At 45.4% G+C, this 25,742-nt stretch overlaps 1 protein-coding gene across 2 annotated transcripts in view; it reads left to right on the forward strand.

The window, feature by feature from the left end:
• Positions 1 to 25,742, forward strand: part of LOC144673002 (patched domain-containing protein 3-like) — an 84,244-nt gene that overhangs the window by 45,462 nt on the left and 13,040 nt on the right. For both annotated transcript variants that reach the window (XM_078535003.1, XM_078535002.1), the window contains exon 3: positions 13,262 to 14,048. In XM_078535003.1, coding sequence (XP_078391129.1) covers positions 13,320 to 14,048 — 729 coding nt within the window. In that variant the 5' untranslated portion in view covers positions 13,262 to 13,319. The remainder of the gene's footprint in view (positions 1 to 13,261; positions 14,049 to 25,742) is intronic.

Genomic DNA, 25,742 nt, shown 5'->3' on the forward strand with positions numbered 1-25,742 from the left:
CACAAGTCAGGAGTGTGATGGAGTACTCTGCACTTGCCTGGATGAGTACAGCATCAACAAGAAGATCCATACCATCCAGAACAAAGCAGCTCGCTTGGTTGACAACCCATCCACCACCTTAAATATTCACTCCCTCCACCATTGACACAATGGCAGCAGTGTGTATTATCTACAAGATGCACTGCAGTAACTGACCAAGGCTCTTGCGATCTTTACCACCTAGAAGGACAAGGACACCAGATGCACAGGAACACCATCTGCTAGCTCCCCGCCTCCAAGCCACACACCATACTGACTTTGAATTATATTGTCGTTCTTTCACTGTAACTGGGTCAAAATCCTGGAACTCTCTTCCTAGTAGCACCATGGGCGTACCTACACCACCATGGGCTGCAGCAGTTCAAGAAAGTGGCTTCCCACCACCTTCTCAGTCATTTAGGGATTGGTAATAAGTGCTGGCCTGGCCAGCAACGCCTACATCCAGTGAAAGAATAAAAAGCATCTCACCTTATTCCACCCCTATCATCTCCCCTTGTAAATCCTTGTTCTCTACCACTTACTCAAGTAACATGCCATGTTTCTCACTGAGCTATCTTTATACTTTTCCTCAGTCAGCCTCTGCCATATGTTCTCACCCACAGTGATTTTAATCTCAACTCATCATGCCCTTTATCCTCTGAGTTCATTGCCATCCTATCCCCTCTTAATTTCTCCCTAAATATAAATTTCCCGTTCCATATTCATGGTCACCTTTTTTAATTCTCTTTTTGGAATGTGGCAAAGGTAGCATTTATTGTTAATTCCATTTTTAAAAAATCTTTCACGGGATGTGGGCTTTGTTGCCTAGGCCAATATTTATTGCCCCAATGGCCTTGCAGTGATGAGCTGCCTGCTTGAACTGCTGCAGTCCATGTGCTGTAGGTATACCCACAGTGCTGTTAGGGTGGGAGTTCTAGGATTTTGACCCAGTGACAATGAAGGAATGGCGATATATTTCCAAGTCAGGATGGTAAGTGGCTTGAAGGGTGACCATGAATATGGACAGGGGAGTTTACATTTAGGGAGAGATTAAGATGGGATAGGATGGCAGTAAACTCAGAGGACAAAGAGCATAATGAGTTGAGATTAAAATGACTGGTGGTAAGAATACACAGCACAGAGGCTGACAGAAAAGGTACAAAGATAGCTCAGTGAGAAACATGGCATGTTACTTGAATAGGTGGTAGAGAACAAGGATTTAGAAGGGGAGATAATAGGGGTGGAATAAGGTGAGATGCTTTTTATTCTTTCACTGGATGTAGGCGTTGCTGGCCAGGCCAGCATTTATTGCCAATCCCTAAATGACTTTGAGAAGGTGGTGGTAAGCCACTTTCTTGAACTGCTGCAGTCCATGGTGGTGTAGGTGCACCCACAGTGCTGTTAGGAAGGGAGTTCCAGGATTTTTACTCAGTTACAGTGAAAGAACAATGATATAATTCAAAGTCAGTATGGCATGTGGCTTGGAGGCGGGCAGCTGGAGGTGGTAGTGTTCCTATGCACCTGTTGCTGGGTCAAAATCCTGGAACTCCCTAACAGCACTGAGAGTGTACCTACATCACATGGACTGCAGCAGTTCAAGAAGGCAGCTCACCACCACCTTCTCAAGGGCAATTAGGGATGGGCAAAAAATGCTGGCCCAGCCAGCAAAGCCCACATCCTGTGAATGAATAAAAAAAAAAATTCTATTCGCTTTCCTAATTACTTTCTGTACCTATATGCTAGCCTTTTGTAAGTGATGCACTAAGACACCCAGATCCCTCTGCATTTCAGAGCTCTGAAATTTCTCACCATTTAGATAATACACTTCTCTTTTATTCTTCCTGCCAAAATGAACAATTTCACATTTTCCCCACATTATACTCCATTTGTCAGATCTTTGCCCACTCACTTAACCTACCTATATCTTTTTGTCGTCTCCTTTTGTTCTCTTCTCAACTTACTTTCCTACCTATCTTTGTGTCATCATCAAATTTAGCAACCATCCCATCCATCCCTTCATTCAAGTCATTTACATAAATTGTGAACAGTTGGGGTCCCAGCACTGATTTCTGTGGCAGACCACTTGTTACATCTTGCCAACCTGAAAAAGACCCATTTATGCCTACCCTCTGCTTGCTGTTAGCCAGCTAATCTTCTATCCATGCCAATATGTTACCCCCTATGCCATGAGCTTTTATTTTATGCAATAACCTTTGATGTGGCACTTTGTCACATGCCTTCTAGAAATCTACGTACATCCACCGGTTCCCCTTTATCTACAACACATGCTACATCCACAAAGAACTCCAATAAATTGGTTAAACATGATTTCCCTTTCACAAAACCATGTTGACTTTGCCTGATTACCTTGAACTTATCCAAGTGCCCTGCTATGGCTTCTTTAATAAGAGCTTCTAACATTTTCCCTATAATAGATGTTAAGCTAACTGGCCTGTAGTTTCCTGCTCTGTCTCCTTCCCTTTTGGAATAATGGAGTTACATTTGTTATCTTCCAATCTAATGGGACCTTCCCCGAATCCAGGGAGTTTCAGAAAATTAAAACCAATGCATCAGCTATCTCATGAGCCACTTCTTTTAAGACCCTAGGATGAAGTCCATCAGGACTCATGCACTTGTCAGCCCTCAGCTCCAACAATTTACTCAGTACCACTTCCCTGATGATTGTAATTTTCCTGAGTTCCTCCCTCTCTTCTATTTCCTGATTTGTAGCTGCTTCTAGGATGTCACTTGTATCCTCTATCAAGGGGGGGGAGGGGTTCCAAGGGGGGGGGGGGAAGATTCTGGAGGGGGAAGGAGTCACAGGTGGTGGGGGAGTGCTGTCCAGGCGAACGTGCAAGGGGGAGCTCTGATAAGTCTACGACTGCCTCCTGGGAAGTGAACTGAGGGTGGGCATGGTACGAGGGAATGGTGAGAATAACTAAGGGCAGAGTGAGGTGGTAGAGTGAGAGGGTGAGAATTTGACAGTATTGGTAGAAGGGACAGTGACAACGGTGGTTGGTACGGACTCAGAGGCAGACATGGACCCTGAGGGTGCGAAGGATGAGGTAGGGGAGGTTAATGTGGATGGAGGTGGGATTTTTGGGAAAGAAAGAAAATGTGCACATTCACCTGGACATCCCTGAAAGAAAAGGGTTGTGGTAGTAGGTCATGGAGGGGAGGTGGAAGGTGATGCCGGGGGCGAACAGCGATTGGGGAAAGGAAATGGGTGACTGGGTGAGGGGAAAGGATGGGGGAGCAGAAGAAAACTGTATTACTACCATGTAGGCTAAACTGAAAGTTAAATGAGTTGTGGTGGGTATGATCAGGTGCTGCATGCGAGTGTGATCAGTGGGTGGGCAGAGATGAAGGTCAGTTCACATGGTCAACTGAAAGCAAACCCCAGCAGGAAACATTGAAAATGCTCAGGACACTGAGATGGGTGTAAAATGGGAAGGATCTGCATGGGAGATGCTTGCACCAGGCTCCGAAAGGCCCTGTCACACACACACCTTTCTCTTGAATCATTCGTCAGCCGGCTGCATGCAGCTGAACTGATAGTGTGGGGGGTGGGGGTGTGGGGGGAGCGGGGTGGGAATGCAGTGGATGAAGCTGAAAGACACCATTACACATTATTCAGTGAAAGTGAATATATTTCCAGATAGTAAAGTGACAAAATATGTTCACCCATGCAACCAACTCTGACCAGGATTTCTTAACTTTTGAATGCCTTAGACTTCTAGTTGCTTCACTGATATCCATAGCAGGGGTGGAGACAGCCTGTGCAATGGTTGGCCCTCTTGCCTCTGATGACTTCGGCATGGGCCCTCTGGAGAGCCGAGCCCTTGGGGGGCCCTGGTTTGCTTTGGCTATCCTCCTGTGGGCCAGCTGCTACCTCTGTGGTGACAGAAGGAGGGGGCCACAGGCAAAGGGGGCTTGGAGAGAGAGGACAGCCTTTAAGATTCCTGAGTGGATGACCCAGGGGCGTCCAGCTACTGCTCCTCCTCCTTTTGGGTGCCTGGGGGCCACGGCCTGACTCCACGAAGGAAAAGAGCACCTGGGAGAGGTGCCCTCTTTCTTCCTCGCATCACCACTGCAGGAACTCATCCATGGCTCCTGCAATGGACTGCAGGTCTGCACACATCTCCACATTTTGCTGGATCAGAACCTCTATGGCATCCGCTATCCTCCCCATGGAGGCCTCCATACGCACACATGTGGGCACAACTTTATCAGAGAACAGGCAGATACACTCCTCCGACTCGTGTGCCACTCTGTTGAGTGCTTCTATCAGCTCTGTTTGATGTCCCCCCCAACTTCTGTTGACTCTCCAAGATGAGTTGGAAGGCCAAATCCAGAGGTTCATCACCTGACTCGGACCTCACAGATGCCTCTGTGATGGGTCTTCCAGGCTGCTTATTTACAGCTTTTCAATGGAGGAGAACTTCTCTTGGCTGGAGGTGAGGACATGGATGGAGCTGAGGGACTGGCTGGCTAAGGGTGTCAGTTTTTTGGCAGAGCTCCTTGTGAACCAAAATAGAACCAAGTACTAAAGTAATTAATGCATGACAGTGCAGTCAAAGGCGGGAGAGAGAGCACTCACATTTGAATTGAGAGAGGGATCATGTGGTGCAGGATCCCCATGTGGGCGTTTGCCACCGACCTCACACTTGCCGTAAGCACAGTCCATGTCCTCACCAGTCAGTATGATAGCACACTTGTAAAAGGGAGTGAGGGGCCTAATGTGGGCCACTTCACCCTGGGTCTGTGACCTCTCCCTGCTGATGTGAGCTTCTCCTGCATGACAACAAATGGAGAGAGCATGAACAGGATACATGGCGCTGCATGAAATGTTTGTGTGGTGAGCGAAGACATGGACAGGTTGAGGACGTGAGCTCCAGAGGATATGAGTCTGAGGAAGACAAGAGGGCATGTGTGAAAGTTAATAGGTGTTGTCCCTTGAGGTGTGAGATCCCTGTGGATGTGTGATGAGTTTGAGAGTGAGAGAGTTGAGAGTGATAAAAAGAGTGACTTATCCTGGCGGAATGGAGGAGATCATTCATCCTTTTTCGGCACCGGATGGCTGCTCTCTTTTGTAGGGCATTAGCGCTGACCACCATTGCAACTGCCTCCCAAGCCAGATTGGTGATGTTGCTGCCCATCCTGTGGCCAGAGCCAGGGTAGAGGACATCACGGCGGACCTCCACAGCATCCAAAAGGTGCTCCAGGGACACGTCATTAAACCTGGGGGCTGCAGTCGTCTTGCCTTGCGGGGCCATATTTTCTATGCAGCAGTCTTGGACTGGAAGCACAGAGAGGTGTGTGGCTGCACTTTAAATATGGCGCCCGGCATGAGGAAGCAGCAAAGTGATGGCGTGGCGGGCGAATGAGCCCACCTGTCATTGAAACAGCATGTTTCCTGGGAATGCATAATTAATGCAGTGGGATTGAGACGATATGGTGTGAGAAGCCACCATTGTAGCCAATGGGAAAAACGTTTCCCCCACCCGCTACCGCACTTAGTGCAAATCTGGGATGATTCCGCCCACTGTTTCTCTCTCTGCAGATGCTGCGATTCCTGCTGAGTTTTTCCAGCATTTTCTACTGATAAGCAGGTTTTTGACGATGCAGTGCTGCTTGATAGCACTCTCAACAACACTATCAATGGCTTTGCTGATGATCCAGAGTAGATTTATGGGGCAGTGATTGGTTGGATTGAATTTCTACTGTTTTTTTGTGGATGGCACACACCGTTGCAATTTCTCACTTTATATATAACATAGAAACATAGAAAATAGGAAGAGTAGCCCATTTGGCCCTTTGAGCCTGCTCCGCAATTCATTATGATCATGGCTGATCATCCAACTCAATAGCCTGCTCCAGCTTTCTTCCCATATCCCTTGATCCCCTTCGCCCCAAGAGCTATATCTAACTCCTTCTTGAAAACATACAATGTTTTGGCCTCAACTACTTTCTGTGGTAGTGAATTCCATAGGCTCACCACTCTCTGGGTGAAGAAATTGCTTCTCATCTCAGTCCTAAATGGTCTACCCTGTATCCTCAGACTGTGACCCCTGGTTCTGGACTCCCCTACCATCGGGAACTTCCTTCCTGCATCTGCCCTGCCTAGTCCTGTTAGAATTTTATAGGTTTCTATGAGATCCCCCCATATTCTTCTGAACTCCAGCGAATATAATCCTAACTAACTCAATCTCTCCTCATATGTCAGTCCCGCCATCCCAGGAATCAGTCTGGTAAACCTTTTTTGCACTCCCTCTATAGCAAGTACATCCTTCCTCAGATAAGGAGACAAAACTGCACACAATATTCCAAGTGTGGTCTCACCAGGCCCAGTATAATTGCAGCAAGATATCCCTGTTCCTGTACTCGAATCCTCTGGCTATGAAGGCCAACATACCATTTGCCTTCTTTACCGCCTGCTGCACCTTCAGTGACTGGCGTACGAGGGCACCCAGGCCTCGTTGCACATTCCCCTCTCTCAATTTATAGCCATTCAGATAATAATCTGCCTTCCTGTTTTTGCTACCAAAGTGAATAACCTCACATTTATCCATATTATACTGCATCTGCCATGCATTTTCCCACTCAGCTTGTCAAAATCACACTGAAGCATGTCTGCATCCTCCTCACAGCTCACCACCCCCCCCACCCAGCTTTGTGTCCTCTGCAAAATCTGGAGATATTACATTTAGTTCCCTCATCTAAATCATTAATATATATTGTGAATAGCTGGGGTCCCAGCACCGATCCCTGCGGTACCCCACTAGTCACTGCCTGCCACTCAGAAAAAGACCCGTTTATTCCTACTGTTTCCTGTCTGCCAACCAGTTCTCTATCCATTTCAATACACTGCCCCCAATCCCATGCGCTTTAATTTTACACACTAATCTCTTGTGGGACTTTGTCGAAAGCCTTCTGAAAGTCCAAATAAACCACATCCACTGCCTCCGCCATATCAACTCTGCTAGTTACATTCTCGAAAAACTCCAGTAGATTTGTCAAGCATTATTTCCCTTTCGTAAATCCATGCCGACTCTGTCCAATTCTGCCACTGTTTTCCAAGTGCTCAGCTATTAAATCTTTTATAATGGACTCTAGAATTTTTTCCACTACCGACATGAGGCTGGCTGGTCTATAATTCCCTGTTTTCTCTCAAATTCCCTTTTTAACTAGTGAGGTTACATTAGCTACCCTCCAATCTGTCGGAACTGTTCCAGAGTCTATAGAATCTCGGAAGGTGCATCCACTATTTCTCGGGCCACTTCGTTAAGTACTCTGGGATGTAGATTATCAGGCACTGGGGATTTATCGGCCTCCAATCCCATCAATTTCCCCATCCAACACTATTTCCCTACTAATACTGATTTATTTCAGTTCCTCCCTCTCACTAAACCCTGTGTTCCCCAACATTTCTGGTATGTTATTTGTGTCCTCCTTTGTGAAGACAGAACCAAAGTATGTATTTAGTTGGTTAGCCATTTCTTTGTTCCCCATTATAAATTCCCCTGTTTCTGACTGTAAGGGACCTACATTTGGCTTCACCAATCTTTTTCTCTTCTTATACCTTTAGAAACTTTTACAGTCAGTTTTTATGTTCCCCACAAGCTTACTCTCGTACTCTATTTTCCCCTTCTTAATCAATCCCTTGGTCCTCCTTTGCTGTGCTCCCACTCCTCAGGTCTGTTGTTTTTTCTGGCCAATTTGTATGCCTCTTCCTTGGATCTAAAACTATCTCTAATTTCCCTTGTAAGCCATGGTTTGGCCACCTTTCCTATTTTACTTTTGCACCAGACAGGAATAAACAATTATTGCAGTTCACCCATGCGCTCTTTGAACGTTTGCCATTGCCCATCCACCGTCATACCTTTAAGTAATGTTTCCCAATCCATCAAAGCCAACTCGCGTCTCATACCATCGTAGTTTCCTTATATTAAGATTCAGGACCCTAGTCTCAGAATCAACTATATCACTCTCCATCTTGATGAAGAATTCTATCATATTATGGTCGCTCATCTCCAAGGGGCCTCGCACAACTAGATTGCCAATTATTCCTTTCTCATTACACAATACCCAGCCTAGGATGGCCTGTTCTCTCGTTGGTTCCTCAATGTATTGGTCCAGAAAAACATCCTGTAAACACTCCAGGAATTCCTCCTCGACGGAATTGTTACTAATTTGATTTGCCCAATCTATATGCAGATTAAAGTCACCCATAATTACAGATGTTCCTTTATTGCATGCATCTCTAATTTCTTGTTTAATGCCATTCCCAACATCACTACAGTTTGAGGGTCTATATACAACCCCCACTAACATTTTTTGCCCCTTGATGTTTCTCAGCTCTACCCATACACATTCCACATCTTTGGAGCTAATATCTTTCCTCACTATTGCGTTAATTTCCTCTTTAACCAGCAATGCAACTCCACTGCCTTTTCCTTTTTGTCTGTCCTTCCTAAATACTGAATACTCTTGGATGTTTAGTTCCCACCCCTGGTCACCCTGCAGCCATGTCTCCGTAATCCCGACTATATCATACCTGTTTACATCTATTTGCGCGGTTAATTCATCCACTTTATTGCGAATGCTCCTCGCGTTAAGGTACCACGGCCACTGGCTGTTCACCCTCCCCCTTCAGAATGTCCTGTAGCCACTCTGAGACATCCTTGACTCTCGCACCAGGGAGGCAACATACCATCCTGGAGTCTCGTTTGTGGCCACAGAAATGCCTATCCATTCCCCTTAAAATTGAATCCCCTATAACTATTGCATTCCCACACTTTTTACTCCTTCCCTATGCAGCAGAGCCAACCATGGTGCAATGAATTTGGCTGTTGCTGCTTTGCCCTGAGAGGCCATTGCCCCCCAACAGTATCCAAAGCGGTATATCTGTTTTGCAGGGGAATAGCCACAGGAGATTCCTGCATTGCCTGCCTAGTCCTCTTGCTCTGCCTGTGGACTCTTAGCCTGCGGTGTGACCACCTCTCTATATGTGCTATCCACCCTCCACCTCGCAGATGCTCCACAATGTCCCCAGCCGCCACTCCAGCTCTGAAACCCCAGCTTCCAGGAGCTGCAGCTGGAGACACTTCCTGCACACATGCTGGCCCCCTGCACTGGAAATGTTCCCGGCTTCCCACAGAGCAGGAGGAGCACAGCACGGCTTTGAGCTCTCCTGCCATGACTTACACCTTTAAATTAAATTAAACCTTTTGGAAGATACTTAATATCAAATACGCTAGGGCCCTTCTTCCCTGCGCCAAGTTGTTACAGAATATAGCTCTTATAAACAATGAAGCACAAAATAAGACCTTAAAAACTATAAGCGATAAAAGTAGTAAATACTTACCCAATCATACTCATAGGATCACCTCGTTCCCTCCTCAGCAAACTCCCTCAGTTACCAAATTCCAACTTAAGCACTCTACTGCAGCCCAGGGCAGCACTCCAGTACACAGGCTGAATCTAGCCTCTGAAAATCTGTTTAAGCCTGTTATCTAATTAACCAGTTGTAGCTATAAGCAGAGCCTGTATAAGCCCTGTTTTAAAGCTGGCCTAAAACTCACCTGCTTCCAGTCCAAACAGCAACTTTCAGTTAATTACTAAATTAAAGAAAGACCACGCTTTAGGTAGAAATTAACCCTTAAATTCCCTCAGTCACCAAACTCCAACTTAAGCACTCTACTGCAACCCAGAGCAGCACTCCAGTGCATGCCTTTGCTGTATCCAGTGTGAGTCATTGTTTCTTGATATCACATGGAATGATTTGGCTGAAGCCTGACATATGTGATGCTCAGGACGTGAGGAAGAGTCTGTGATCTCCTCCACCTTGATATCTCATTTAGCCTCTGTATTCCTATTGTGGCAATCACAGATAAGGCCATTTCTGACCACTTATATCCATCTTCACTGACATACCCCTTCTCCCTCCCAACTTCACTTACTTCTGTGTTCACCCCGAGAAAAGACTCTTCGTACTTCATGTATAATGACACTTCCAAATTCTCAAACTTCGAGCATTTGGCACTCCATATACAATGACATTTGTGCAGCAACCAATCTGCCCAATCCCACCCTCATTTACACATTTGATGCTCTTGTCCCTGCTAAAATTATTACTTTCTCTCACCTTGGTTATTCCCCTTAGTATGGCCCTCATTCCCCCTCCCTTAAAGCAAGGTATGCAAGCAGACTTGATGGGCAACTGGCTTAATCAATTATCACCAGATTTGGTTGGCTACAGAAAGCACTATTAGGTTCTGTGCTCCTCTGTTAAAATGGCAAATTATTCCAGGATCATTCTGGAATTCAAAAATAACCCTAGCTTCACCTCCACTGCAAAGCGTCTTCTTAAACATCTTTCCCTTGCCTCCTCCAGCTTCACCTCCAGCAAGTATGAGGAGGCCATGGACTTCTTTGTCACTAAAATTGAGAACATCCATTCAGCTAACTCTGCCGCTTCCCACCTTTCCTTTAGCCTGCCAGGTCCAACTTCCTCTAAAATTCTCCCCTGTCCTAGCCCTGAATTTGCATCTTTCTCTTGACTCTCACCTAGCTCCTCTCATTCCCAGACTAATCTTATACATGAGACCCATCTCCTGCTTCTTTGACACTATTCCCACCAAGCTACCAACCATTCAGCTTCCCATCCTGGATTCCACGTTATTTAATATCGTTAATGGCTCCCTCTCCTACTGTTTGCCTCTCATTCAAAGCTGCTGTCTCACTTCCTTCCTCAAAAAACCTAACCTTGACTCCTATGTCCATGCAAAGTACTGCCCAGCGCCAATCTCCCTCTCTTTTCCAAAGTTCGTGAATGTGTTGTTGCGTCACAAATCTGAGCCCATCTTTCCTGCAACTCTACATCTGAACCCCCTCAAAAAACTTTCCACCCCTGCCATAGCACTGAAATGGCCCTTCCAAAGTCACAAATGACATCCTATGTGACTGTGGTAAACTATTCCTCCTTATCCTTCTCGACATCGCTACAGCCTTTGACATGGCGGATCACACTCCAACACCTCTCCTTCATCACCCAGCTTGGTGGGACTGCCCTTGCCTGGTTCCATTCTTATCTATTCAGTCATAGCCAGAGAATCACCTGCAATGGATTCTCTTCCTGCTCCCGCAGTGTTACCTCTGGAGTCCTACAAGGATCTATTCATGGTCCCTTACTGTTTCGCATTTACCTGCTGCTCCTTGGTGGCATCATCTGAAAAAAGAATGCCAATTTCCACATGTACGCAGATGACACACAGCTCTACCACACCACTACCTCAAACGCCCCTTGCACTTTCGCTGATTTGTCACACTGTTCATCCGTCATCCAGTTCTGGCTGAGCAGAAATTTCTTCCAACTAAATATTGGGATGACCAAAACCATTGGGTCCCTGCCACAAACTCTGTTCCCTAGCCAAGAATTACATCCCTCTTCCTGGTCACCTGTGAGGTTGAACCAGATCGTTGACATCCTTAACGTCCTTTTTGACCCTAAGATGAGCTTCTAATTACATATCTACTTCAGCATCAAGAATGCCAACTTTCACCTTTGTAACACCGGCTGTCTCTGCCTCTGCTTCAGCTCATTTGTTGCTGGAGACCTCATCCATGCTTTTACAAGTCTTGACTATTCCAGTAGTCTCTTGTAATAAAAATAGAATACACTGGAAAAACTCAGCAGGTCTGGCAGCATCTGTGGAGAGAGAAACAGAGTTTACGTTTCGAGTCCGTATGACTCTTCTTCAGAGCAGTCTCCTGGTTGGCCTCCTGTCTTCCAGCTTTCATGAACTTGAACTCATCCAAAACTCTGCTGCTTGTATTCTAACTCATCTCAAGTTCTGTTCATCCACTAATCCTGTGCTTGCTGACTTACATTGGCCCCAGTCCAGCCACACCTCGATTTGAAGATTCTCATCCTTGCTTTCAAATTCCTTCATGACAATGCCACTCCCTGTCTCTGTTACTTCCTCCAGCTATACAACCCTCCTCTCTGTGCTCCTTAAATTCTGGCCTCATGCACACCCTCAATTGTAATTGATCCACCATTGACAGCCATGTCTTCAGCTGCTAGGCATTAGGTTTCTGAATTCCCTCCCTCAGATGAAGAAAATTACATGAGGGGACTGAGTGTAATATATCCAAGTTTGATAATACAAAGCTAGGTGGGAAAGTAAGCTGTGAGGAAGGAGTAAGAAATAAATCAGAAAGCCAAATGGAACGTTTATTACAAGGGGGTTAGATTATCAGGTTAAGGAAATCTTACTGCAATTATACAGGGCTTTGGTGAGACCACACCTGGAGAACTGTGTACACTTTTGATCTCTTCAGGAAGGATATATTTGCCTTAGCATGAGTGTAAGAAAGAAAGGGACTGATTCCTGGGATGAAAAGACAATCTTGAGAGATTGAGTAGAATGGGAATATATTCCTTGTTGTTTAAAGAATGACTGGTAATCTCATTGAAACATAAAATCGTTAGCAGATTTGGTAGTTTAGATGCTGAGAGGCTGTTTCTTCTGATTAGGAAGTTAAAACCATGGGCTTTATCTCAGGATAAAGGGTCGGCCATTTAAGACTGAGATGAGGAGAAATTTTGTAATTCAGAGCATTGTTAATTTTTGGAATTCTCTACCCCAAAACGATGTGAAAGCTCAGTTGTTGATTATATTCCGAACTGAGATTGATAGTTCTTTGGAGCTCAGGGAATCAATGGGTATGGGGATCAGATGGAAAAGTGGAGTTGATGTAGTCTAGCCATGATCTTATTGAATGGTCAGGCTTGAGGGGCCTTATGACTACAGCTGCACCTTTTTCTTGTGTTATAATGATTTTATGTTAAACCTAGTCACCTGTCTACATCTCTCGCCTCCTTTAAGATGCTCTTTTGAACCTGCCTGTTTGACCAAGTTTTGGTCATAATGTGGCTCGGTGTTAAATTTTGGCAGGTGACTTTCCTGTGAAGTCCCTTAGGAGGATTTCTTACATTAATGGTGCTCTATAAGTGCAAGTTTTGTTGATATACCCAGATGCCCAAATTCTATCAGTCCCCAGTTCCTGTTATTGAATTGAATCCAGTCATGGGTGATCAGAATGATGGGTAATCTCTCAGTCAAAACATTTTAATTAGAATCAGTCAATCTGTACTGGACAAGTTTTTTGCATTACATGACATAACCCATGTTAGGAAAATCAATGTTTAATCATTATTTCTGTCTTTGTCTTTCAGAATATTGAGTTTGTTGAATTGAAAATCTTGGAACCAAAGCTTCAGTTCTGTTTTTATTATGGCTTGGTGTCAGACGGACTGTATTGAAAAACCTCTCTGTGCAGCATTCAGGAAACTGGGAACTTGTGTTGGTCAAAATCCCTGGTGGTTCTTGCTGGTTCCTCTGGTTGTTTCCGGAGGAATAGGGGCAGGATTTTGCTTCTTTGCTGAAAATGAAAGCAATAACATAGAGGAACAGTTCACACCCACTAATGGGCCAGCAAAATCAGAGAGGGAATTCATTAAAGAACATTTTCCAACCAATGATTCTGGATTCTTCTCCAGACAGAGGCTTTACACTGAGGGAACATTTGCTTCTTTCATTGCTGTTTCAAAAGATAGCAACATCCTTACAAAAGCAGCATTTGAAGAGATTATATTAATTGATAAAAAAGTCAAAGACTTTCACTTTTATGACAATGGCACTGTCTATAATTATTCTAATCTCTGTGCAAAATCAGGAGCCACTTGCTTCTCAAATGCACTCTTAGATTTGCTAAATTATGACCCTTATCTGGTTGAGAAAACAAATATTTCTTACCCAATAGCAAATCGTTCTTTTATTGCTAATATAGTGGGTGGAGTTCAATTAGATGAGATTGGAACTGTTATCAAAAAGGCTAAAGCTTTTAGGCTGCGTTACCAATTAAGAGAAGATGATGAAAAAAACAAGAGACTCAGTTTACTTTGGATTGAGAAGTTTCTTAGTGAATTCCCAAGGGACCTTGCACATTCAACACATATTGAGGTAAGGATTTAAAATTAGCGAATTAACTATTTTGGAGAACTCCATCTCTTCCCCGCCCGCAGAATTTGGCCTTATGCTGTGTTCAGAAATGTTCTATTTAGTTACTTGTCATACTTTTAAAATCATTGACCATCCTTGTAAATATATATTTGAAATATTTGGGAAAAATAATATGGCTGTGACATGCCTGAAAATTTCCCATACTCATGGAATTCTTTTGAGAATACTACACTGCAAAAAATTGCAACTTTATCACATTTCACTGAGAAATGATACAAGATTGTGTAAAAATAATAGATGTCCACAGGTTTATACTGTTGCTTCACTAACTTTAAATTTTATTACTTTATTAAGTTTTTTTAAAAATGTTTTTGAAATCCAGATGTGCCTTTATAAATGTGTAAAGCATTGTTTTTAGTATATACAATATTTGCATTAAGGTATAAAATATATTTTTCAAGGTCAATAAGTTGGATTCAATCAGATCAAAGTTAACTTATTAATAAGTTTCCAGCAAGGCATAGTTGACCATTATTTGCTGAAACAGGATTGTGAGATAAGATTGCATGAAACTATGATATGCCATTGCTGTATCTAATATAATTCCTCCAACTTCTTCAGTGGTCCTCAGGCAAATAGAAATCTCAAACTCTCTCTTCCAAAGGTTTTGGATGCTAGGTTGTCAAGTTTTCAAGATTGGGATCCATAGATTTTTGTCAAGTAAGGGTATTGTTATGTTCAGGAGTGGTTTAATTTAGAACAGCCCTGATTTCTTCACTCACTACCTGTCCATAAACTGAAAGGTGTTTTTGATTTTTAATTTTCCCCTTTATATTTTCCCCAACGACTCAGTTTTGGAGTGATCCAGTCCTCTATTAATAACCCCAACTGAAGCAAACTCGAAATAAATTAAATTAAAAGGGGTAGTTTATTTTACACACACACAAAATGTGGGAAGGGGTTTCACAACATCCGCCCCTTTTTGTATTCATACAATAAAAGAGAGAGAAGGGAAAGAAAGGGGTTCAGGGCAAAGACCACGATAAAAATAAGAATTAGAGTTTCACGTGAGTCCAGAGTCTAGAATCAAAAAATCCAATGGTGCATTCATTCAAGGGTTAGTAGGCTGAAAATTTTGCTGGGTGATCCGCTTTTCCAGAAGTGATGATGGCATGATGGAAGAAGGCACGTAGAGATGAATTAGTCTTCTAGACACAGATACAGAAGTTCAGATGTTCCAGTAGTACACAGTGTAGATGAGGGCCAGGTAACTTAAAACCTGAACAGAGCCCTGGTTCCGTTGCTGCACTGTTTGGTGGTAAATGGCAGACAGGGTGGTTTACTAACCTGGAGTCCTGGTTCTTTTCTGAGATTAAACAGCAACTGAAGATACAACCCAAAATCTGTTTAATTAAAGCAATTCAAACAGCTCAAGCCTCGGTCATGTGATAGGGTACTTTCGGGTTGAGCTATTCAGCTAATGAGGCCCCTTGTTAAAACCTATTGTGTTTTGAGCGGCTAACTGTAGAATCATTAGTACAATATTGGAGATGAGAAGTCACAAATAGCTCTGCCTCTGTCCATAGCTGGCTGGTGCTAATGTCTTGTCTACTACCCTTTGTGTTGGCTTGGCTGGAATATTTATACAATGCAAGTTCCAGGAGCTTGATTTGTTAGCCTTTGTCTACTTTTAAACTGCTCAGAAACTTCCAGAACTACCATCATTTAGTCAGCAGTGGCCATTTTATCACTCCAGTCATTTGTCCATAAAAAAACCAAAATTTAAGCAAGAAAATATGGAAGAGAAACAGATTTCTTTTAGTTACATGCCATCTCGGTGGGACAGTATCAAAGAATGTGGAGCAAAAGTGGATAAATAGGTTTGAGGTACAGATCAGCCATGATTTAATTGCATGGCAGAACAGATGTGAAGAGCTGAATGGCCTATTTCTGTTTCAATATGCTGAGAGCCAAGCAGGTCACATTAATGAGAGATCGGTCCTTATTCCAATTGTTTTTGCAAATTCCCATTGATAGGGCAGAATATATAGTACGTTTTTTTATAATGCCTTTATAAGGCCTTATGTCTTTGAGGGACATCTCAAAGCACTTCACACACTGTACTATTGAGGTGAGGTAACTTTTACGCAGGCAACAGCAGCCTATTGGAGGAGGGGAGGAGTATTGCCTGCCTCCCGGTTACAAAAGTTGATCACAAATTACCAATTTAAAAATAGGCCACCCTGCAGTGATAACGTGCTGCCGGCAACCTAAACAAGCAGAGAATGAGACTTCCACCCCTCAGTTGGAGGAAGACACGCCTCTGATTGGCCAGCAGCTCTAGCAATCCCAGGAGTGCCCACTACTGAGTCCTGCATGACCAAGGAGCAATGGATCCTGGAGGACCCAACTCAGCTAAGTCCAGGATTTTTGGGTGGGGAAGGATTGAGGTGGGGAAAGGGGGCAGGTGGGAGGTATGAGTTTTGGAGGCCAGGCAGGGAGCACAAAGGGGAGTATCATCTTGCGGGGTGCCCCCCATGCACACAGGGCACCGCCCAAAGGATTACCCCCCCTTCCTGCTTTTTAGCCTCAGATGGTGAAAAAATGGATTCCCACTTGTGTCTGCCTGCTCATGCTAGGCTTGTTATGTGTGGGCAGCATAATATTCAGGTTAATTGGCTTGTAACAAGGTCAGTGGCCCATTAATGATATTTTAAAAATGGAGGGCAGGCTGCCGATTTCGACACCCTGCCTACCCTATTATAGGAAATCGGCGTATTGATGTTGGGTTCATGACCCGATGTCATCATGCCGGATTTTATGTATACATGGAATCGCGGCAGTCCCGATTTGCAAATGTAAAATCCCAGCCATGATTCACAAAGTAATCCACCATGCAAAGAAATTTCTCCTAACCTCACTCCTCTTAGTGACAATTTTAGCTTGTTGACTCTTCATCACTGACTCTCCAACCAAAGGAAATAGTCTTTTTCTATTCACTCTATCAAAACCAACATAATTTGATTATAATCTCCCTTTTCTCCACTGTGGTGGGAATGGTCCCAGTGTCTCTCCTCATAACTATAGTTTCCCATCTCTAGTTTATCCTGGTAAATCTACATTATATGCTCCAACGGCTTTAATGTACTTTCTATAATTGGGTTCCCAAAACTGTGTATTATACTCTCAGCGGTGGCAAGATCAATGTTCTGAATAAATGTATTATTAATTCTTTACACCTATGCCCTGTTTATAAATCCCCATACCCTGGTGGCCTTTTTTTTTTACTGCACTTTCCTGCATTTTCACATTCAGGGATTATATATTTTAACCCAGGTCTTTCTGTTTTTTTTTGGAAAAATATACCTTATTCATGAAATATCTAAAAGAACATTACAAAACATTTCAAAATGGCCATCAGAAAAAGTGCAATCATATTCAACTTTTCCATATAGATCATGAGGTGCTTCAATACAATCAATGAATATTACAAACATTTTAACATGGTCATTACAGACAGTGTAATGGTATTCAAGTTATCGACATAGATCATGTTGCACTCTGAGGTACTTCAATACAATTATGATATTTTTAGTATTCACTGCATACATTCATTGTGAGTCAAACAGCCTGAGAGGTCTATACAATTCCTAGCCGCTCAGTGCACTATGCCAGAAAGGTCTTAGAAAGCGACCTTTCCCCATTGTGCCTTTGCGGTGGCTGCCCCAAGCTTAATGCTTCCCTCAGCACGTAGTCCTGGACCTTGGAATGTGCCAGTCTACAACACCCGGTCAGGGACAATTCTTTGCACTGGAAGACCAACAAGTTTCAGGCAGACCAAAGAGCGTCTTTCACCGAGTTGTTGATCCTCCAGTTGCAGTTGATGTTTGTCTCAGTGTGTGTCCCTGGGAACAGCCCGTAAAACACAGAGTCCTGTGTCACAGAATTGCTCGGGATGAACCTCGACAAAAACCACTGCAAAGGCACATTCCACAACGAGGTGAACAACGGTCTCTTCCCCACCACAGCCACCTCGAGGGCAATGTGCAGAGGGGTGAGACTCCTGGCAGGTAGAAAGGATCTGACGGGGAGGGCCCTTCTCACCACCGCCTAAGCTACCTCTTAGTGCTTGTTGGAAAGTTCTGGCAATGGGGCATTCTGCCAAATGACTTTGATAGTCTGCTCGGGGAACCATCCGATAGGATCCACCATCTCCTTTTCCCTCAGGGCCTCTAGGATGTTACGTGCAGAACACTGCCTGATGGACTTGTGATCAAAGGTGTTTCTCTGCATAAATTTTTCCACGAGGGACAGGTGGTTCAGCTACTTGGAGATTTCTGCGGCAGCGTAGCCAGACCCATCCTTTGCAACACCAGGAACAGGTAGAACCTCAGCACGTAGTGACACTTGGTGTTTGCATACCGAGGATCTACGCACAGCTTGACGCAGCCACACACAAAGGTGACCATCAGGATGAGGGCGATGTTGGGCATGTTTTTTTCCCCCTTTATCTAGAGGCTTGTACGTCATGTCCCTGCAAACACAATCCATTTTCGACCTCCAGACAAAGCAAAAGATGCCTCAGCTGCTCGCCACCGCGCAGGAGTGTGGGATGGGCCAAACCTGTGTCATGTACAGCAACACTGAGAGTGCCTCACACCTGATGACCAGGTTCTTAACTGCAATGGAGAGGGAGCTTCGCTCCCAAATGCCCAGTTTTCTTTTCACCATTTCCACTTGCTCCTTCCAGCTTCTAATGCATGCCCTGATCCTTCCGAACCATATCCCCAGCACCTTCAGGCCGTCTGACCTGATGGTGAAGGGGATAAAGGATCGGTCAGCCCAGTCCCCAAAGAACATGGCCTTGCTCTTGCCACAATACACCTTGGCTCCTGAGGCCAGTTCAAACTGATCGCAGATGTTGATCAGTCTGCGCACCGACAGCGGATCCGAGCAGAAGACAGCGACACAATCCATGTAAAGGGAGGCTTTAACCTGGGTGCCTCCACTGCCTGGGATCATCACTCCTCTTTTGCCCGGATCCTTCCTGATAGACTCAGCAAAGGGTTCTATGCAACACATGAACAGTACAGGGGAGACAGGGCAACCCTGCCTGACTCCAGATTTAATTGGAAAGCTTTCTGATTCCTACCCATTGATTGAAACTGCGCTACAGATGTTTGTGTAGAGCAGCTGGATCCATGTGGATTCCCTCCCCAAACTCCATTTTGGAGAGCACATCCACCATGTAGGTGTTTGTCAGAGGACTTTTCCTGGTCCAGGCTGATGAGGCAGATGTCCATATCCCTGTCCTGTACATAGGCAATCGTATCCCTGAGTAGCACGAGACTGTCAGAGATCTCCCTGCTGGGTACAGTGCAGGTCTGGTCAGGATGGATCACCAACTCTAGAGTAGACCTGACCCGATTGGCGATGACCTTGGACAGATTCTTATAGTCCACATTCAACAGTAAAATGGTCTACCAATTTCTAATTTCCTCCCTTTCCCCCTTCTGCTTGTAGATGAGGATGATGATGGCTTTCCTCATGGCAGGGATCAGTGTTGGGTCCCTTGCTGTATGTGGTATATATAAATGATTTAGACTTGAATGTAGGAGGGTTGATCAGTAAGTTCGTGGATGACATGAAAATTAGTGGGGTGGTAAATAGTGAGAAGGATAGCCTTAGATTACAGGAGGATATAGACAGGCTGGTCAGATGGGCTGATCAGTAGCAAATGGAATTTAATCTGGATAAGTGTGAGGTGATGCACTTGGGCAGGACAAACAAGGCACGGGAATACACAATGAATGATAGAACCCTGGGAAGTACTGAGGATCAGAGGCACCTTAGTGTGCATGTCCACCGGTCCCTTAAGGTAGCGGGACAGGTAGATAAGGTGGTTAAGAAGGCATATGGGATACTTGCCTTTATTAGCCGAGGCATAGAATTTAAGAGCAGGGAGGTTATGCTGGAACTGTATAAAATGCTGGTTAGGCTGCAGCTAGAGTATTGTGTGCAGTCTGGAATCCGTATTATAGGAAGGATGTGATTGCACTAGAGAGAGTGCAGAGGAGATTTACCGGGATGTTGCCTGGGCTGCAGAGTTTTAGTTATGAGGAAAGATTGGATAGACTGGGGTTATTTTCCTTGGAGCAGAGAAGATTGAGGGGGGACATGATTGAGGTGTATAAAAATATGAGGGCCATAAATAGGGTAGACAGGAAGGAACTTTTGTCCTTGGTGGAGGGATCAATAACCAGGGGGAATAGATTTAAGGTAAGGGGCAGGAAGTTTAGAGGGGATGTGAGGAAGAATTTTTTCACCCAGAGGGTGGTGAGAATCTGGAACTCACTGCCTGAAAGGGTGGTAGAGGCAAAAACCCTCATAACATTTAAGAAGTATTTGTATGTGCACTTGTGATGCCATGGCATAAAAGGCTATGGGGCTAGTGCTGGAAAATGGGATTAGAATAGTTAGGTACTTGTTTGACCAGTGCAAACTTGATGGGCCGAAGAGCCTTCTTTTGTGCTGTAGACCTCTATGGGCAGAATTTTACGCGTCGGCGAGTGGGGGCAGGGCCCGCTCGCCGACGCGTAAAATGACACGCGATGACGTCGGGGGGACCTCCCGACATCACCGCGCCCGATTTAAATTTTCAGGAAGGCGGGTGCGCAGCTGATTTGACTGCACACCCGCCGACCTGTCAATGGCCAATTGATGCCATTGACAGGGTCAATTAAGTAATTAAAGGACCTGCCCGTCCAACTGTAAGGTTGGCGGGCAGGCCAGGAGCCCTGGTGGGAACTAGAAAAAACATGAAACCTCATCCACGGGCGGGATGAGGTTTCATGTCGGCTTTAAAAAATTTTAATAAAGATTTTGTAAAAATTATGGACATGTCCCAACTCATGTGACATGAGGGGACATGTAAGGGAAATTTTATTTTTCTATTTTTGTCTTTTTTACATGTACAGCCGATCTCCCTGAGGCAGCATTTAGCCTCAGGGAGATGAGCGCGCTCTTTCGTGTGCATGCGCGAAAGAGCGCACTCTCGATTTTGGGATTCCCCCTGCCTGCACAGGGAGTGCATAGCGCTTTTGTGCAGACGTCACGCTGGGCGGGCCTTAATTGGCCCACCCACATAAAATGGCGGCACATCTCTGATCAGGGGCGCCAATTGGAAGCGCGCCCGTATGCGCCCACCCATCAACTTCCCCCCCAACGGTGGGAAATTTCAGCCCTATGACTCTATGGATTCTGACATGCTGCTGGCTAGGAGCATATTCTCATATACTTCCAGCAGGTCTGGGCCAATCCAGTCTCACAGAGCCGAATACAACTCAGCCGGTAAGCCATCACCTCTGGGAGTTTTAATCTCCCCGAAGGACTCAAGGGCTTTAGTCAGTTTGCCAGGACTTAGCGGTTTGTCCAGACTCTCCCGAGTACTGTCGTCTAAGACCTCTGTGATAGAGGACAGGAAGGACCAGGAGGCTGTGTTGTCTGTGGGCTTCACATCATACAATCCGGCATAAAAGGATTTGCTGATCCTCAAAATGTTGGACTGCGATGACTCTACTGAGCCGTCTTCTTCCTTCAGGCTGCTGATCACAGAGCTGTCTCTGTGTACGTGAGCACATCTCATTCTGCTCCACAGAGCAGACTCTGGACAGGAAGATGATCTTAGAGGCCTCTGAGGCAAAGAGCGAGTCTTGCTGGCTCTTCACCTCTTGGAATTCCTCCTTGACATCGTCCCCCATCAACTGCAGCCAGAGCAGGTTATGCATGTTTTTCTGGAATCGAGACATTTCCCTCTGTTCCTTTCTAGCTTTCTGGACACCTTTGAGGATGAAAAACTTCCTGATGTTCTCCTTGATCACTTCCCACCAGTGTGTCAAGGACTCAAAGAGGGGTTTCACAGTTCTCCAACCTTAGTAATCCCTCTTGAGTTCCTCAATGTTCTCTGGGGTCAGCAGTTGCACATTCAGCTTCCATGTCCCCTGCCAACCCTCTGGTTTTCCTGTAACTGACAGTCAGCCATTAGGAAGCAGTGGTCATGGAAGAACACTGGCTTGACATTGGTGGATCTGACTATGAACGCATGGGACACAAACAGGAAGTCTATCCTGGAATGGCTGGACCCGTCTGGCCGTGACCAGGTGTATCTACCCTGCACTCCATCTGCAGGGTTGCTGAAGACGTCATGCAGCTTGGCATCCTTTACTGTTTCCATCAGGAGTCTGGATGTGGCGTCCAGTCTGCCATCAGCCCTGCCGGATCTGGGGTGCACTGAGTGCTTCACTGCTCCCAGCTCCTTGGGACTGGGGTGTGCTGGCCTCTTCAAGTGGAGGACGAAGTTGGGGTGCGCTGGTCTCTTCATTGTCTCCAATGTTCTGGAGCTCAGGTGTCTCCTCCTCCAGCTCCCTAGAGCTTTGCCGCTTCTTCTGTTGGTGCCGCCCTTGCCCTTCTTTGTCTGAAGAGCAGTGGCCCTTGTCATCCATGTAGGATGGGAGACGCCTCTTGCCACTCGTCTGCAAAGTGGCTGGGTCCCTTCTTAGCCCCTTCTTCTTTTTGGTCCTCTTCACCAGCTGCCACTCCCCCGGTTGATTGTCTGTTGGTTCCTCCTCCGTTGGTTCGCTCTGCCGAGGAGAGGGAGGTTCAGGAGACAGTGCAGTTGTTTTGCCATCTGCTGCCTCAATGTTTCCCTTCATCTTGTCTCTCTCTCTGTCTCCTCCTTTGTCCCATTGTGCTCACTGGAGGCCTTGGTGGGTGGAGGTTTGCAAGTGTCCTTGGTGATAATGACACTGACCATTTCATCTGCTTGCCCCCCATTGGTTTTGGCCACCTGTGCATTAGTGAGGGAGCATTTGGGGCATGTTTTGTAGAGGTGGGCTGCCTCGCCACATAGGTTGCAGCACTTAGTCTGTTTGCAGTCCTTTGTCTGGTGCCCTTCCTGCTTGCAATTCTTACAGAGGATGGTGCTGCAGTTGGTTGGCACATGACCAGATTTGCCGCATGAGTGACAAAGTTTGGGCTGCCCAGCATAGACAAGGTAGCCACTGCTTCCCCCAATAGCGAAGCTGGAAGGAGGGTGAAGGATTGCTCCCTTACCATCCATCTTGAGTGTGACCTTGACCTGGCATTTGCTGGTCCAAATCCCGAAGGCGCCTTTGACCTCAGTGCAGTTCCCAAACTTGTTGACATACCTGGTGAGGAAGGTGAGCACATCAGCGACAGGGACATGGGGGTTGTAGAGATGCATAGTCGTCACATGGCCCCACTGCGACGGAGAACACCGTGAGGATTCTCATCTGTGGCTGGTCTCTCTTCCTGAACACCTTCAGGAACTTGATGCACGCAGCAACATTTTTTAAGGTCACATTGAAGTATCCAGCACTGGGGAAGTCTTGCAGGCAGTAGATCTCCACAACTTCAAATCCACAGGACTCCAAAAGGATTCTTAATGAAGAAGGCACGGTCAATCGGTGTACCACCTTCATTGTCTTTCACCGCCACCCTACCGGTGTTACGTACCCCTTGGTTTGGGACTCAACTGATTGCAGTTATCACTTCTTTAAGTTTCCAATGTTAGGCATTAGTCCTTTTTGTTCTTCAACATTTTTCAGTGTCCTTTCATTGAGCGCATTCTTCAATTTCTTGTTTTTCTACCCACAAAATATTACTTCACACCTCCATGTTAAATTGCATCTTCCATCTATCTGCCTATTTTATCAACGTGTCAATTTTTTTCTGAAGTCTTTTGTAGCCATTGTACTAGTTTTCCCCTACTTCTGTGTCATCGGCAAATGCTAAGGTTGTGTTCCATATGTCTAAATTCAAATCATCTGTAAATGCTGAGAAGCTTCTTTACTATGTTACCATGGAGCTTATAAGTATGGAAATTGAGTCCTTAGGTGATTACTTTCCTAAGCATCAGATAACATTGACTTCAACTTCTTTCAGACAAACTCCATGCATGGCCAGGTATATAGAACAGAGTGAATTAATTCATAACCAACAGCAATGAGACAAGTGAGCAAATAGAATAGCTCTTTGCCTTCTACCTATTGGTCTCTCCTTGCCCTCTTTACAAATTCAACTCTCCCTTCACCCCAATTCCAACTTCTCACAGCTCAGCTCCCAAAATCATTACACAGAACTTCCAGAACATCCAAAGAATGTTTATGTTTATCGTGTACAGAGTCTGCTCTAAATGTTATGTTTATCGTGTACAGAGTCTGCTCTAAATGTACTGTTTCTGCCAGCAAACTTATATGGGTCAAACCAGTTATAAAATTTTTGTTTGTTCAGTTAGATGGATGTCAAACATGGAAGCCCATCACTCCATTTAAGAGTTGCCAATTCAAACTACTTGAAAAATCTGTATCCACCTTCAAAGTTTCTTTTTTCCTAACATAGAGCAGGATTTTCCCATCTGTGCTATGGTAGGTGGAAAAGTGGCGGATTTTCATGCCGTATTGTCTGCCTTCCGCCTTGTTGATTATGCAGAAACTGGAAGCACGTCGGATTGCAGGCAGACTCTGTTTTACGTGCCCAGAACTCAGCGGTTCTGTCTTCCGGGCACCATATTTAAATTGCACCGGCACACTGCCTTCTCAATGTCTCCAGACCAGGATAGCCCCCATGGAAGAAATGGCGCTGAAAGGCAAGAAGAGTGTGGCTCCCAAGTTCAGTGACACTTCGCTGGGCCACCTGCTGAACCCTGTTGAGGCCCGCTGAGATGTCCTCTACCCCAGTAATGGCCAGAGGAGGTCTTTCAATGCCATCACTCCAGCTTGGGAGACGGTGTCTTCATCAGTCAGCGCAAACGTGGGGCAGAAAATGTCTGCAATCCAGTGTAGGAAAAGGATGAATGATCTCATCCATTCTGGCAGGGTAAGTCAACTATCTCATCACCCTCATCTCACACTTTCACAAGCCCATCAGGCCTTAGCAAGATGACACTCCACAGAGATCTCACACAATGCTAGCTGAAGGCAGATCATCACTCACTCTCTCATACACACCTTTGCATCTCCATCTGGGCTCATATCCTCTGTAGATTGTGTCCTCATCCCATCTACTGCTCCACTCACACAATCATTATCATCTGTCTTGGCACATGTCCTGCTTACAATCTCTCCATTTGTCTTCATGCAGGACAAGCTCGCACACAATAGGACGGAGAGGTCCGAGACAGGGGGTGGAATTGCTGAAATCAAGGCCCTCACTCCATATGACGAGTGTGCCATCATGCTGGCTGGACAGGGCAGGGATCATGCATGTGGCAACGGTGAAATCGGTGGTGCCAATGCCAGTGAGGACCCTGCACCAGCTCATTCCTCAGACAGCCATACCATGAGTCCAGTTTGCTACCTTCCAGTCGCTTGCCATGCTTAAGTAATCGTTACTTTGTTTCATAGGCACCTCTGGAAAGCAACTAAAGGCATCATCCAGCAGGCCCTCATCTCCAGCCCTGGAGACACTTCGCAGGAAGAAAAGGAATGCACCATTGAAGACCCGCCACAGCGCTCACCCACACCCTCCACCAGCGCAGAAACACACACGTCGGCGAGACCTAGTTCTAGAGAAGCCTCGGGGTCACAATCTGGTGAGCACAGCACACTATCTGGTCTACAGCAGGCGGAGACAGGGACATCCAAGGTAGCCAGCGCTCAGAGGACAGCTGGAGGT

The sequence above is a fragment of the Cetorhinus maximus genome, unplaced genomic scaffold (genome assembly GCF_964194155.1).
Source record: "Cetorhinus maximus unplaced genomic scaffold, sCetMax3.hap1.1 HAP1_SCAFFOLD_196, whole genome shotgun sequence".
Taxonomy (NCBI): Eukaryota; Metazoa; Chordata; class Chondrichthyes; order Lamniformes; family Cetorhinidae; genus Cetorhinus; species Cetorhinus maximus.